Source organism: Gasterosteus aculeatus, chromosome 14, assembly GCF_964276395.1.
Source record: "Gasterosteus aculeatus chromosome 14, fGasAcu3.hap1.1, whole genome shotgun sequence".
Lineage (NCBI taxonomy): Eukaryota > Metazoa > Chordata > Actinopteri > Perciformes > Gasterosteidae > Gasterosteus > Gasterosteus aculeatus.
In genome coordinates this window covers 15,614,370-15,628,300 of record NC_135702.1, presented here as the reverse complement: position 1 = coordinate 15,628,300, position 13,931 = coordinate 15,614,370, and the positions used below count along the sequence as shown (strand labels likewise).

At 43.4% G+C, this 13,931-nt stretch overlaps 1 protein-coding gene across 1 annotated transcript; it reads left to right on the top strand.

The window, feature by feature from the left end:
• Positions 1–255: 255 nt before the first annotated feature.
• On the top strand, positions 256–10,188 carry dcp2 (decapping mRNA 2). The gene is made up of 11 exons (XM_040198032.2): positions 256–676; positions 2,411–2,562; positions 2,853–2,980; positions 3,359–3,457; positions 3,551–3,703; positions 4,010–4,122; positions 4,362–4,466; positions 5,205–5,313; positions 7,998–8,063; positions 8,255–8,306; positions 8,863–10,188. Exons 1-11 carry the CDS (start codon positions 609–611, stop codon positions 8,988–8,990), a joined length of 1,173 nt encoding a protein of 390 aa, XP_040053966.2. The 5' UTR covers positions 256–608; the 3' UTR covers positions 8,991–10,188.
• The last annotated feature ends 3,743 nt before the right edge of the window (positions 10,189–13,931 follow it).

The following is a 13,931-nucleotide window of genomic DNA, read 5'->3' as shown; positions in this document are numbered from 1 at the left end:
TATATATATATATATATATATATAGATACACCAACAGCGTTCTGTCTAGTTAGCTTCCTATTAAACATCCTGTCTGAATTTATTTATTTATTTAGCTTTCAAGTTCCAGACCTGTGACTTAAATAGTGTTTATATCGAACGCATCCACGTCGAAGTCGTAATGACAACCAATTCTAAATGTTCCAACAGCTCCACTGTGTGCGGTAGAGGGAATCATATATAACATATACAGTACCCGGAAACGGAAATGAGTCCGGTGTTGGGTATATGTTCATTAAACCAAATCCCATTGATTGAATGGTGATTGGATGCTCTAATGTCAGAGCCACAACAACCGACTCTGCGACCGAGCAACGCGCCGATGACGTCACAGAGCGCGTTCCATCCGGTTCCCTCGCGCCCGTCATGCCGCGTTACTTGAACGCCGCATAAACAGCTGAGTCCGTCCGGGCGGAACCGGAGCCCTTTTAACCCGTCCTCGTTGCTCTGTGCTGGCTGAAGTGGAGCGGGGCCCCGGCACCGTCCCCGGGTCCACCGAGGACAACATGCAGGCGTAGCTGGCTGCTCTTTATGGCTCCAACACCCGAATGCTCTGAGTTTGAGTCGGGATGCTTTGTACCAACATGGAAAACAAACGAGTGGAGATCCCCTCCGGCGTACTGGACGACCTTTGCAGGCAAGTTAACTCAGCGGCTGAATGCGTGCTTTTTCCCCCGTTATTGCTCCCGCCATCACGCATTCACAACGTGTAATCCTTGTCGGTTACCCCTGTGCTAACGGTAGCAGCTAAAGCTAGCACTGTGCTAGCGCTAGCACTCACTCCGAACATGTTCTGTTCCACCAAGAACTCTAAACACACATCGACAACAAACACCCACGTATGTGTGGTGGGTGGTTGTTTACCACCTTTCGGGAGAAGTAGAAGAAAAGTTGATCAGTGCATGAAACATTAGTTCGGTAAAGTTCACATACTCAGACTTTGGCTCGTCGGTGTAAAAGCACACGCTTTTAAACAGTTAATCTATTGACCAATCCGCCCAATAACAAATAATCTGAAGTGTTTATATGCAGATATCTCAATAATTACTGCTTTACTACAACCTCGGAGTGGTTAAACACCACATTTTAAATGCGATAATAATGAAAATAACCGCTGTAGTTCAACAACAACAACAACAACAGGCATGTGTGGAATGCCTTATGGTCTTGCAAGAGTGAAGCTATTAAATTGTTTGCAATAAATATTCAAAATAATGAGTCATAATATATTGAAAGCATATTTTATCAAAAGTACTACTGTAGTACAACAATAATGAGCCCATTTTGATCGAACTTCCATTCACTACAATGAAGTTATTGACTTTCTATAACATGTTTTTTCCGTACTTTGCGGACGGTCAAGCTCGGGGACCGGTGTTACGTGCCTACTGGTTTTTGAACCTACTGGTTTGTCTACGCGTGCGTGTTTGTTTCCCCCTACAGCGGCAGATGTTTTCTGCCTCGGTCACCTGATTCGTCACACATTCGCAAACATATTGCTGAAAATGTTCAAAAGTCATCACATATCCATTACGATCGTATAAGTGCGCACTACATCACTGCCACGTATGAAGTAATATATTTAAGAAAATATATTTATTAAAAGATCGCCTCGACCTGGATTCGAACCCTGTGAAGCACAATAACAATACGTCACAGGACGGACGCGCTACGCCGTCAGCCACTCACCAATGTCACTGCTGCTTCCTGTACTTGTCATCAAATTGTACATCGTCAGTGGGTAGAAAACCATTTGGTTCAGAGTGAACCAAGACAACTGGTTTTGGTGGCGTATTGTTGAACACTCCCAAACATGTGTATTGATACTTTTTCACGAGGCTGCAGCTTTCCACCACCGACACATTTGGACAAAAGGGGGGATTCTGTTCGGACTGCCAATTTAATTGCTACAATTTGTTGGTCTTTTAGTCAATCACACATGTATGAAGCACTGAGAATTTTCACAGCCAAGCTGCCGGTGAGAGACTCTGAAGTCTCGCAGCAAGGAAGCTTTGCTCGCTTTCTCTATTGGAAAACACCGAGAAACCACGTCTCCACTGCCGTGTTCTAGACCACATTGTGTCGATAAACTGGGAGTCTTCTTCACGCACAATTCACCAGTAGCACCCAGATCGAAAAGTGGCAGGTTCTTTTTTTCAGATTGGCATAATCCGATCTCAGAATGGCACGGGTCCGCCTCTGTATCCAGACTCGAGACATGTTGGAAAATAGTAGTATGCAAGTAATCTGGACCAGAGGAGATGCTGCAGTGGGATGATAAAATGCTCCAGAAGAGAAGTTTTCCGTTTCTTTGAGCCTGGGAAGTACCACTAGTTTGACCTGTGATTGCATCTCTCCTGTTTCTCTGCAGCCGGTTCATCCTGCACATCCCCAGTGAGGAGAGGGACAACGCCATCCGGGTGTGCTTCCAGATCGAGCTGGCCCACTGGTTCTACCTGGACTTCTGCATGCAGAACACCCCAGGAGCCCCTCACTGTGGAATAAGAGACTTTGCCAAAGCAAATATCCTTACATGTGATGCTAAATGACCGGATACTCTTTTAAAATCATTTCCACTGTACTGCACATATACTAAAGCCTGGCCTTTAAACCCTGAAATGTATTTGTTTTTGCCTTTTTAGAGTTGTTGTTTTATTAAAAACAAGCCCTAAGGAAATGATCTGCGTTCCCACAGCGGCGGCGGGGTTTTCATGGCTCCACTGTGGTTTTAACCGTAGAACAGGAACCATTCATTTGTTAGTGTTGGATGTCTCTGGATCCATTAGAAGCCATATTCCTTGACCGCTGCAAACTCTTCCACCACTGTCCATTTCTATTGCCTCATGGAGAGGATGTTCAAAAGATCCTTGAACAGTGGAAGGAGTACAAGATGGGCGTTCCTACCTTTGGAGCAATCATTCTAGATGAAGCACTGGAAAACGTGAGTTCTGCTGCAGCATTAGCTGATCGCCTCTGTTGTGTCTTTTAAAGCGCAGGGCTTCAACAGGAGGGGGGTACTGCAGGGGGGGGGGCAACATTTTTGGTCGATGAGACTTCATCACAGGCACCAGCCAATCAGATCCATTCATGCTCACGTCTGAAGAGCGCAAAGCTCAAAAATAAAAGATGGCGGACCAAACTCCGTAGAATCGGGGGTCCCTGCTCCATCTCGCCATCAGTTCGGGGGTCCTTGGCCTGAAAAAGGTTGAAGCCCCCTGTTTTAAAGCATATCTCTGGCTTATATGTTCATTTCCATTCGTGACATGGTATCACAGCGAACACCGAGCTGCAGATAACTGCTGCACCGTCTTATTTTCAGGCACTGCTTGTTCAAGGCTACCTTGCAAAGTCCGGCTGGGGCTTTCCAAAGGGGAAAGTTAACGAGGATGAAGCTCCTCATGACTGTGCAGTCCGTGAAGTAAGCCCCTTTTTCTTTGCAGTTCATCTTGACAATCTGAAAGAATTAGAAGTCACAAATAGTTCATGTGTGGATTTCAATCTTGTTTGTCAGGTGTTGGAGGAGACGGGTTTTGACATCAAGAATCGAATCTCTAAAGACCGGTACATAGAGCAGAAAATCACTGACCAGCTGGTGCGGCTCTACATCATACCGGGAGTGTCAAAGGATACTAAGTTCAATCCAAAAACAAGGAAAGAGATCAGGGTGGGCATTCCTTTTTACACTTATCCCATCTTCATTTTACCAAATGAGATACAGCTTTGACAATGAGGAAGCATTTGGTTAGAAAATGATGATGAATGTAAACTAAAAGAACATTTGGTTTGAATTGAAATCAAACATTATATGGCTTTTTGACACGATATTCAATCAAAAACCATAGATTTTTGAATGGGTGGATGGCTGGGCAAAACGACACATGGAAACTCAATTGTCTCTTCAAGCATGTATTGATGAAGAGTTCAATCAAACTGACAAAGGTCTCACAGTCCTGTGGTTCTTCTCTTATAGAACATTGAATGGTTTCCAATTGAGAAGCTGCCCTGTCATAGGAATGACATGACCCCAAAGTCTAAACTCGGACTCGCCCCCAACAGGTTTTTCATGGCCATTCCGTTTATAAGGTGCGTGTGTGTAAGGCACTGATATTACCTATTAACATGTTTGCACCAAAAGAATATGCAGACATTTGGCTCTCAGAGTCGTGGTGAGTCCAGCCAAAGACTGGTTCTGTCCCAAGTTCCTTGTATCTTCTTCATTTAATCTAAGATAAATGTTAACCTGATTGAAAAGACACAGTACAATGGTTTGGTTTTAGTGACTGACTGTTTCTGATGGCTCACGTTGTGATCCACCTGTGCAGGCCGCTGCGAGAATGGATCAGCCGGCTGAAAGGCGAGTCCACAGACAGCGACGAGGACTTTGCAAACATTGGCGTCACTCCAGGAAAAGCTTCAGACAACACTCGGTAACAACACCTTTTTTCACAGAGAAAACCGAAGACTGGTTAGATATCAGGCTCACCAATCTTTGATGATCATAATAACTATTATGGGCTGTCAATGGATTTTTAAAAAATGGAGTAATCTCACATTTTGAAATGTATTCATCTAGATTACTCATGATTTAAAAGTTAGACTAGATCAAAGTAACTTGTTTAATTGTATTTTTTAAACTCCACTACACTCATTTGATCGTCTTTGAGGCAGAATCCCACCGGGTGCAATATGTTGAACTAGCGACTCTTCCTGCTGTCCTTGTGCACCTTGTTGTGCCACGTTTAGCCGGGACGTTTTCCAAACCACTGTCCTTTAAGCTTAGCAGCTACCAACATGTTCCTTGTGTAAAGTGGTCCGTGGTTCATCACGCTTCTGTTTGACAGGTGGAGGAACTCCTCTGCACCGTTCTGTGTTTGTTTTACCTCCAATGCAAAAAGCTTGCTTCATCTTCAGCTGCCATCTCGGACTCTCTGATCTAACTGACTGCAGCACACAGTGGTTTCAGGGGTCAACGCACGCTGGAAGTAAACAAAGTTGCGTTAAAAGATTTTATCACGTTAATCTCGGCCACAAATAATCGCGAAGATTAATGCGTTAACTTTGACAGTCCTAATAATAACTCTGGAGCAGAAAAGGACATTTATTTCTGGACCAAGAACAGTTGAGCATTCACCGTGTATGATTATTATTATTTCATTTTTATTTAGGCATAAATTGCGCCGCCTCACAGGTACGGAAGCCTATCCAGGAGAGGGCGGGGCCAAACCGAAGCAGCAGAAGGCTCTGGAGCAGCTCAACCAGCATGAGCTCAACCAGGTTAGAAACCCGACCATTAGGCCACATGTTACAGTTCTCATCTACAACAATTATAGTGCACTTGAGGGTCCACATGTCAAGAAACAACAACCAAGACACAACAAACATGATAAACATAAAAAAAAACAACTTTTAACTAAACACCATGTTTTAGAACTCTTAATGGCTTTTCAAGAAAATAAGACATGTTAAACATTATAGAAAATGCAGCATTTAAGCTACATTAACTACAAGACTGTTTGATGTTAGACAGGAAAAGGTTTTGTACAGTGAGTCTTTGGAAGTATTTCTTTTTGACTTGACTTTGCTGAGATCTTTGCTGTCTCACATGGGTTGAGATGAAGAGACAAAGTAAAACTCTATCCGAGGGGGAAACTGAGCATTGGTATTGCCTCTGGTGGCAACACTAGCAGACACAACAGCTAACAAGCTAACACACTGGACATTTGCGAGCGAGTTGGCCAACGGTCCTGTTCAGCGTCAATGAATGACTGTTGAATACTTGACACCGGTGTAAAATCATCAAAACAGGACGTTTAATGTTTGCAAACAGGAGACGGCGTTGACACACATAGAAGTCGTGCACCAAGCCTGCTCAAAGGTTTTCTTTTCCAGCCCCCACATAGATACCGGGATAAGGTATCATAAACGGCAAGGTTTTGCGGAAGCACAAGGATCTCATTGTACAAGGACCGTCATGTTCTTTATCCTGAGACATACATCTGATCATCGTGAGACGCAGAGTGGCCTTCTGAACACCGGATTTCATATCCTGAGCGGTCATCTTATCTCAGCTGACATGTCATACACCCAACTTATTGTACAAACGATACAGACATGGTCTTGTTTTGTCTAAAACATTACATTATTGCCGTTTTTCCAACAACGACTGTTTACCCAGGCAAATTGGTAGGGGTGGTGGCACAGGTCTACTCATTTCACCCATATGGAGCTTTTCTCTCTACCCTCTTCCACCGTCCACCCCACTGTCTTTCGAATTTCATGCTGTAACAGTTACTCAGCCAGTAAGTCCTTTACCGTCCGCCAGGCTCCTTGGGTCATTTCTTGGAGAACTGGACATTCTCCTGTCCAATTTCCCTGAAAATGGCCCTCCGCTCATCCTCCTGGGTGACTTCAACAATCAGACAGAGAAGTCATCTGACCTCTTGCACCTACTTTCTCCCTTCTGACATACATGGCTGACATAGCTGACATACGCTCCTTTCTCCTTTCTCAAACCCACTGACTTCACCTCTATCGCCCTCACTTTCCTCTTTCACCCCCCTGTCTCCTAACAATTCTTACCCTAGTAACCTCTGTCCGTCCGACCACCTGCCCTCTTGACCCCATTCCATCACATCTTCTACAATCTATCGCACCTGACCTTCTTCCTTTCCTCACCTGTCTCATCAACACTGCTCTGTTATCTGGCTGTTTCCCCAATTCTCTGAAGGAGGCAAGAGTTAACCCTCTCCTGAAGAAACCTACCCTCAACCCTTCTGAAGAAAACAACTACAGACCGGTCTCTCTTCTTCCCTTTTTGTCCATAACTCTTGAACGTGCGATCTTTAACCAACTCTCCTCTTATCTCCACCATAACAACCTCCTCGACCCCCACCAGTCAGGCTTCAAGGCCATTCCACAGAGACTGCTCTCCTTGCTACCTCAGAGCAACTCCACACTGCCTCTCTCTCCTCTGTCCTCGTCCTTCTGGATCTCTCTGCTGCATTTGACACAGTCAACCACCAGATCCTTATTTCCTCCCTTCAGGAACTTGGTGTCTCAGGCTCTGCTCTCCCTTCTCTCGTCCTACCTCGACGGCCGCACCTACCGGGTAACCGGGCGAGGCTCTGTGTCGGAACCTTTTACTACTGGAGTTCCTCAGGGTTCTGTCCTGGGTCCCCTTCTCTTCTCGCTCTACACCAACTCTCTCGGCGCTGTCATTCGCTCGCATGGCTTCTCCTACCACAGCTATGCCAATGACACCCAACTAACTCTCTCCTTTCCTCACTCGGACACTCAGGTGGTGGCACGGATCTCTGCCTGTCCGACTGACATCTCTCAGTGGATGTCCGCCCACCATCTGAAAATCAACCCCGACAAGACTGAATACTTCTTTCTGGGAAAAGATTCTCCGACCCAGGACCTGACGGTCAACTTTGGCAACACCGTGTTAACGCCCACTTTAACCGCTAGGAACCTCGGCGTCAAACTCGACAGCCAACTCTCCCTGACTCCCAACATCACTGCGACAACACAATCTGCATCTGATAAACCGCTCGTTCCTCCTCACTGAGAGCAAAACACTTGACTAGATCACCACTCTTTGCTGTCCTGCTCCTAAAGGGTGGAACGAGCTCTCTGAAGACATCAGGACCACAGAGAGCCTTCACATCTTCAGACTAAAGACACACCTCTTCAGACTCTACCTCGACTAAAACACTTTTTGTAGCACTTAAGTGGGGTTACAGGTACAATTTATCCATAGGAAATTGTAAATTGGCTTATTTGAGGGGATTGCACTTTCTTAGTTCTTGTTCTTCTCTATGGTTGAATGCACTTATTGTAAGTCGCTTTGGATCAAAGCGTCAGCTAAATGACATGTAATGTAACGTTCCCTGACATGAGACTTGAATCTGAGACTACATCAGCGTGACCTCATGACTGTGTTTTTGGCTCTTCAGAACACAAATTTGAAAACCAGTGGGAAGAAATGTCAGGACTCATCTTATGGAGCAAACAACCAACAGGTAAAATACATATACGTTTCAGATTGCCAGTCATCCAATCACCTTTCCAGAAGGGAAAAATTACATAGCTGAAATTTAATGGACTTTTTGCCAGTGGACCAGTTTTAAAGACACTGTGTAGTATTTGAAAACAATCAACTTATGCATGCTGCTGGTTGAATTATCATTACACTCTTGTATAATTCCTACAGAAAGAAGATAAACGACTACAACCCAGAAGACTGCAAGACAGTTTTGAGAGAGGTATGGTTTGTTCCCTTTTTAATATCCTGGAGGAGACTGGAGGAGATATTTGTAAACAGCCAAATCATTTCACCATAACTGACTATTTTCCTTCATACATGGTTTGTACAGTTACCATGTGTGAATCTGAGACTGTATTCACTTTGCTCAGCTACCATAAAAACATTTATTTGCTGCACTAAATCTGCTCATTTGGTGGCATTGAATTCACAGTTGGCTCAGTGGTTATTAGGTACGTTAATAGAAACCCATTGCAGGCCTCTTTTGATGAAATATTCGTGTGTAAACTGCTTCCCACTATTTAGTCAAAAGTAGGAAGACTTTTTGTAGATAGTGTAACACATTATTTTTAAGGTTGGCCGACAAGTTCCAGCCTGGGGTGTGTCCTTAAAGCCCAGGGGCATAATGCCACCAGGGGGCTTTGTAATGAGTGTAAATAACCAGTTGTGGTTCAGAAACGGCATATTTAATTTGATAACAACTTTTAAGACCTTGCTAGGATAAAGAGTAACATCCACCACAAACCAGATGTGTAAATACATATTTGTCTTCACAGATGTGGGTCCATGCACCTCAAACGGCCACCAGGCCGCCCACAGCAGAGACTCCGAGGACCTGCTCTTCTCCAAGGCTTTCCTAAATTTCAAATTTGACAAAGATGCCATCATGAAATGTTTTGAGTAATGACAAGCCCGACAAGGAAGTGAACCTCTTCTGTACAGCATGACACCATTGCCTCAGGTGAGGCAGTTGGTGACCCAAACATGAAAGGAAAAAAAAATCGGATGTGGTATGTCAGTAAATCAATGGTAAATAGAGTTTATTGTTTACTGATTTTAAGATGTAGGCCTAAGTGTTGTTAAATTCTTCCAATGCGTCCTAAGAAGTCTGTGGATGCTCAAAAATGGCTATTAATAGTGTGATTGACCTTATGTTTAATGTGTTGTTCGTTATTACCATAATTACTTCAGATTTTATCCAGGAACGTAGTGTAATGGAATATTTACTTGGGGAATGAGGAACGTTGTCTTTGCTAGTTGAATGTCATTAAACTCTTGTTGCTCTGCTGTATTGACTGGCTGCTAGTATTCGGATTGGATTAAATCAAATTGATTTAAGAAATTATTGGTTTAGATCAGAAAAGTCACTTAATAATGGTACAATTTTTGTAATGGTAATAATAGTTGAATGAGAAGTGTCTTTGAGTTTAATAATATATTGTTGCCATTATATCGCCCCTAAAGCAAGTCAACATTTTTGTAATGGCACGACTCTCTTTTGCAAAAAGTTTCATTGTCAATTTTTATACAATTTTACAATCATGAACGAACCACATTTCCCACTAATTGTTCTTCTTGTGGCAGGGGTGGTACCTGCCACAATTGCATTTGACAATATGTGAATATTTGATTTTAACATTTTAATTTTGTCATAAGATGCACCTACAAGGGTAATGACCTCTCAGTTTGATCTAAATAGTGTAATTGGAAGGTTTTTAGCAACAGACTTCCATAGATGTATGTTATAATCCCAATTCAAAGCTATTCTATCCTGCAGGTTTTACAGGTTTAACTTCCTCGTTTCATTCCATTGACCAGAGGTTCACCATAAAATCCTTCCTAATCTACCACGAAGCGTTTCTTCTTAGAATCATTTATGCCCCAAAGTTCTATCAACCATTGACAAACAATTCTTTCAAACACCCACATTAGGTTCTTTAGAGACCGTTTTCATAAGTTTTAGAGTTCAGGTGAGTAGTATTGTTGTGGTTGTCACTGGGGTTTCTGTGCAGTTAATTACCCAGATGGTTATCACAAATTGTCCTTTTGCTCCAATGATGTGTTGATGTAAAATGTGAATGATAATAAAGTTGTTTTTTCCATTTGTGGTAACATGACTTTCAAATATTGTAATATCACTATATCAAACATTAAAATATTTCTTTTCTCCTGGACAGAGGTTCAGATTGGTAGTACATTGATGATAGTTTAAGGCTCAACATTGGTTTTCTATGACAATGTATCACAATCACATTACACACCAAACATTAAAGGGGAATCATGCTATCGGAGTGAACAGATAAAGAAAAGATGTTCCGATATAACTGAAATACTTAAATACATTTTTTGCTCCCCTAACGTTGGGCTGGAGACCTGGGAAGCAGCAGGTAAGCGAAGATCAACCAGGTGTTTATTTCCCTGACAATTATCCGAACATTAACCAAACGTGACAGTTGTCTTATTATAACACGGCATGACCCCCTCTCCCCCGACACAGACGATGTGAGCCCCTTCCCAGGAGGCTGCGCTCCATCAGGACCTCTTGCCAGAAACTGTTTTTTTCTAGTTGGTCTCTTGAACCCCCCTCGAGTCCCCCGTTGACCCGTTTTGCACAGTGGTTTCTCTCACCATGGAAACATATATACATACGTCTTTTAACGTACTTATCTGTTTATAGTGTTAAGTCTAGCTTATTTTTGTCTTATTTTATTCTCATATTGCACCAATTCACCAAGTGAAATTACTCTATGTGCAACATGTGGCAATAAATGGCTACTGGTTCTGATTCTGATGTGGTCCTGGAAAAGACAGCACTTGTTGGACCGTGGCAGCCTTATATAGCCTGACAATGACATCAACCCATCTACAATATAGGCAGCTCCATCTCCATTTGAGTCCTCGCAGCTCGAACAGGGAATTCCAATGTACTAACATTACTAATTAATACATAGTGCCTGGTAATGAGAGTTAGGGCCCTTGAACACAATATATTTTTACATTTACATTTTTGTGGACAGAACAAGGATCAAGAACGCTAAACTATAAGTGCTACAAGTAAAAGGAATCTTAAGGGCCACTAAAGTGCTACCTAGTCCAGGTAGCGTCGGCCGAGGTGTGTTTTTAGCTGTGTAGGCTTTCTGCTGTCCTAATGTCATTGACAAGCTCATTCCACCATTTAGGAGAAAGGACGCAATGTTGGGATGTTGTGTTGAGTGTTTAGGTCTCTGTGAGGGAGCAACAAGCAGATTGGAGGATGCAGAGCAGAGTGAGAGCTTTGACCAGGTTCTAGATGCAGGCAGCCACTGCTAACTGCCTGACTTGTAACCAGCGAAGGGAGCGGACTTGTAACCAGTGAAGGGAGCGGACCTGTAACCAGTGAAGGGAGTGGACTTGTAACCAGTGAAGGGAGCGGACCTGTAACCAGTGAAGGGAGCGGACTTGTAACCAGTGAAGGGAGTAGACTTGTAACCAGTGAAGGGAGTAGACTTGTAACCAGTGAAGGGAGCGGACTTGTAACCAGTGAAGGGAGCCGAGTAGTGTGGATGAATTTAGGTTGAACACCTGCATTCTGTGTGAGCTGCAGAAGTTGGATGGCGCTGGCAGATGGACCTGCTAGGAGGGAGTTACAACAGTCAAGGCGTGAGATGACAAGAGCCTTCTGATAGAGAAGGAGACGTATTCTCCGTTTTTTCAAAATCAATCAACCCCCATTGCGTATTAGGAGTATTAGCAAATTGAACGATTTTCAGATTTTTGTAATAATCAAAGTAGACAAGAACAGTTAAAATAGTTCAATAAAACCAGTACCACGGTTTTCATCCATATTCATCACAAAATGCTACGTTTAATCACTACTGCAGTCTTAAAAGGATTCATCCCCTTCATGACAAGCATCTTCAGTACTTAGTAGAGCATCCTTAGAAGTGATTCAACGCCATGTCTCAATGGTTAGGAGAATTCACGAGAGCCCATGACGTCAACTAATAGGGGTTAGGACGCAAGGGGTCAATTTCTTTGACAATTTGAATCCGCCTGCAAACCTTCAGTCCTTCGCCTGTGACTGATGATGTTTCACGAGTCCACGAGTCCAGACAACAATATTGAGAAGGGGCCTAAATGTCAAACTCAACGCCACAATTATATTGGGTTGGCAAGAAAATATAATTTGTCTATCGTAACCCACCGGTCAATAGGACGCACACGGCTGACACTAAAAGTCCCAGGAAGCACTGCACTAGTAGAGACAAAACAAGCAACTTCCCTGGTGTTCTTACTTTGAAAGGTTGCTGTAATTAAATTCTTACTCAGCAGTCCTTGCTGCAGTCAGAGCAGAGAGCAGACCTCTCCTGTTCAACTGGTACTGCACTGCGTATGCGCATTCCCACCGTCTATCCTCCGTCTATCCTCCCCTTACGGGGTGGCAAGAAGATGTGTATTTCTTTTCTAACCCTTGTCCTATATCCCTTCGGGTGTCGTTTTTATATGTTGACCCTGTTTGGCCAACAGCCTGATTCTTTGAAGATATTTACACCATTTCAAGCCCTTACGGAATCAAACTCAACCATTTAACAGGATAATTCAGTTAAGTTCCTTAAAGACATCTTTTGTTCCTCAAGGTTCAATACTGGGCCCCCTTCTGTTCAACATCTACATGCTTCAATTAGCTCAGATTATGAAAATCAACAACAAGTGTGTTATCATAGTGATGCAGATGACATACAAATAACATAATCATATCACCAGGGGACTATAATCCAATACAAAAGGTTGGGTAAATGCATTAAACAAATTAACAACTGGATGTGTCAAAACTTTTCAACTAACCAAAGATAAAACAGAAGTAATTGTTTTTGAATGAATGATAAAAAAGTCAGCGCTAAGCTTTAATCACACACCAAACATTGAAGCAGACCTAAACCTGAACAGCCATATCAGACAAAATCAGCCTACTATCACCCAAAGCAGCGATTCCCAAAGTGTGGGCCGCGAAGGTACTGCAGGTGGGCCGCGAGAGGTCATTTACAATAAATAAATAAAATGTTTTTAATTTTCAATTTTCAATTTTTTTTGAAAAGTTTGAAACTAATATCAAAATATTTATGATGCGGCACATTAGTTATGTGAAACATTAATTGATGAAGCACAAACAATTTAAATGAACAGATTAATAAAACAATAAGGCTCTCGCTTGAAACGGCTGCTCTTGTCCGCCTGTCGTTATTCAACAAAAGGCGCCGCCAAACAAAACAATGTCAAATGCGGCGCCCTCTTGTAGTATTAAAGTAAATATACCGCATTTTCCGCACTCCAAGGCGCACTTAAAAGCCTTTAATTTTCTCAAAAAACGACAGTGCCTTATAATCCGGAGCGCCTTATGTATATGGATCAATTGGTTAATCGGTTGATCCATACTGGTTGTACTGGTTGGGTCTGGTGCCCAACAGGGTGCCCGGCAGGGTGCCCGGTCTGGTTCCCAGCAGGGTGCCCGGCAGGGGGCCCGGTCTGGTGCCCAATAGGGTGCCCGGTCTGGTTCCCAGCAGGGTTCCCGACAGGGTGCCCAGCATGTGACATTACTTCGTTCAAACTGTGACTTTCAGCGCTCTGCGCTCTGCCAAACATGCCAAAGCTCGTCTACGACGGCGAGATGCTGAGCGGCGCTCAAGCGAGTGAGATATGGAGCTTGTTTGAGGGCGCGTCGGAGAAACAAAGCTGTTGTTCTCGCCGAGCACTTCATGAGATTAAAGAGCGAGAGACGGCGCTCTTTTCTCTACAGTAGCTGAACCATCTTAACGGGGAAAATAAGTTATTCTAAAAGGGGCCCTTGGCAGGCGGCGCGGCTGGAGAT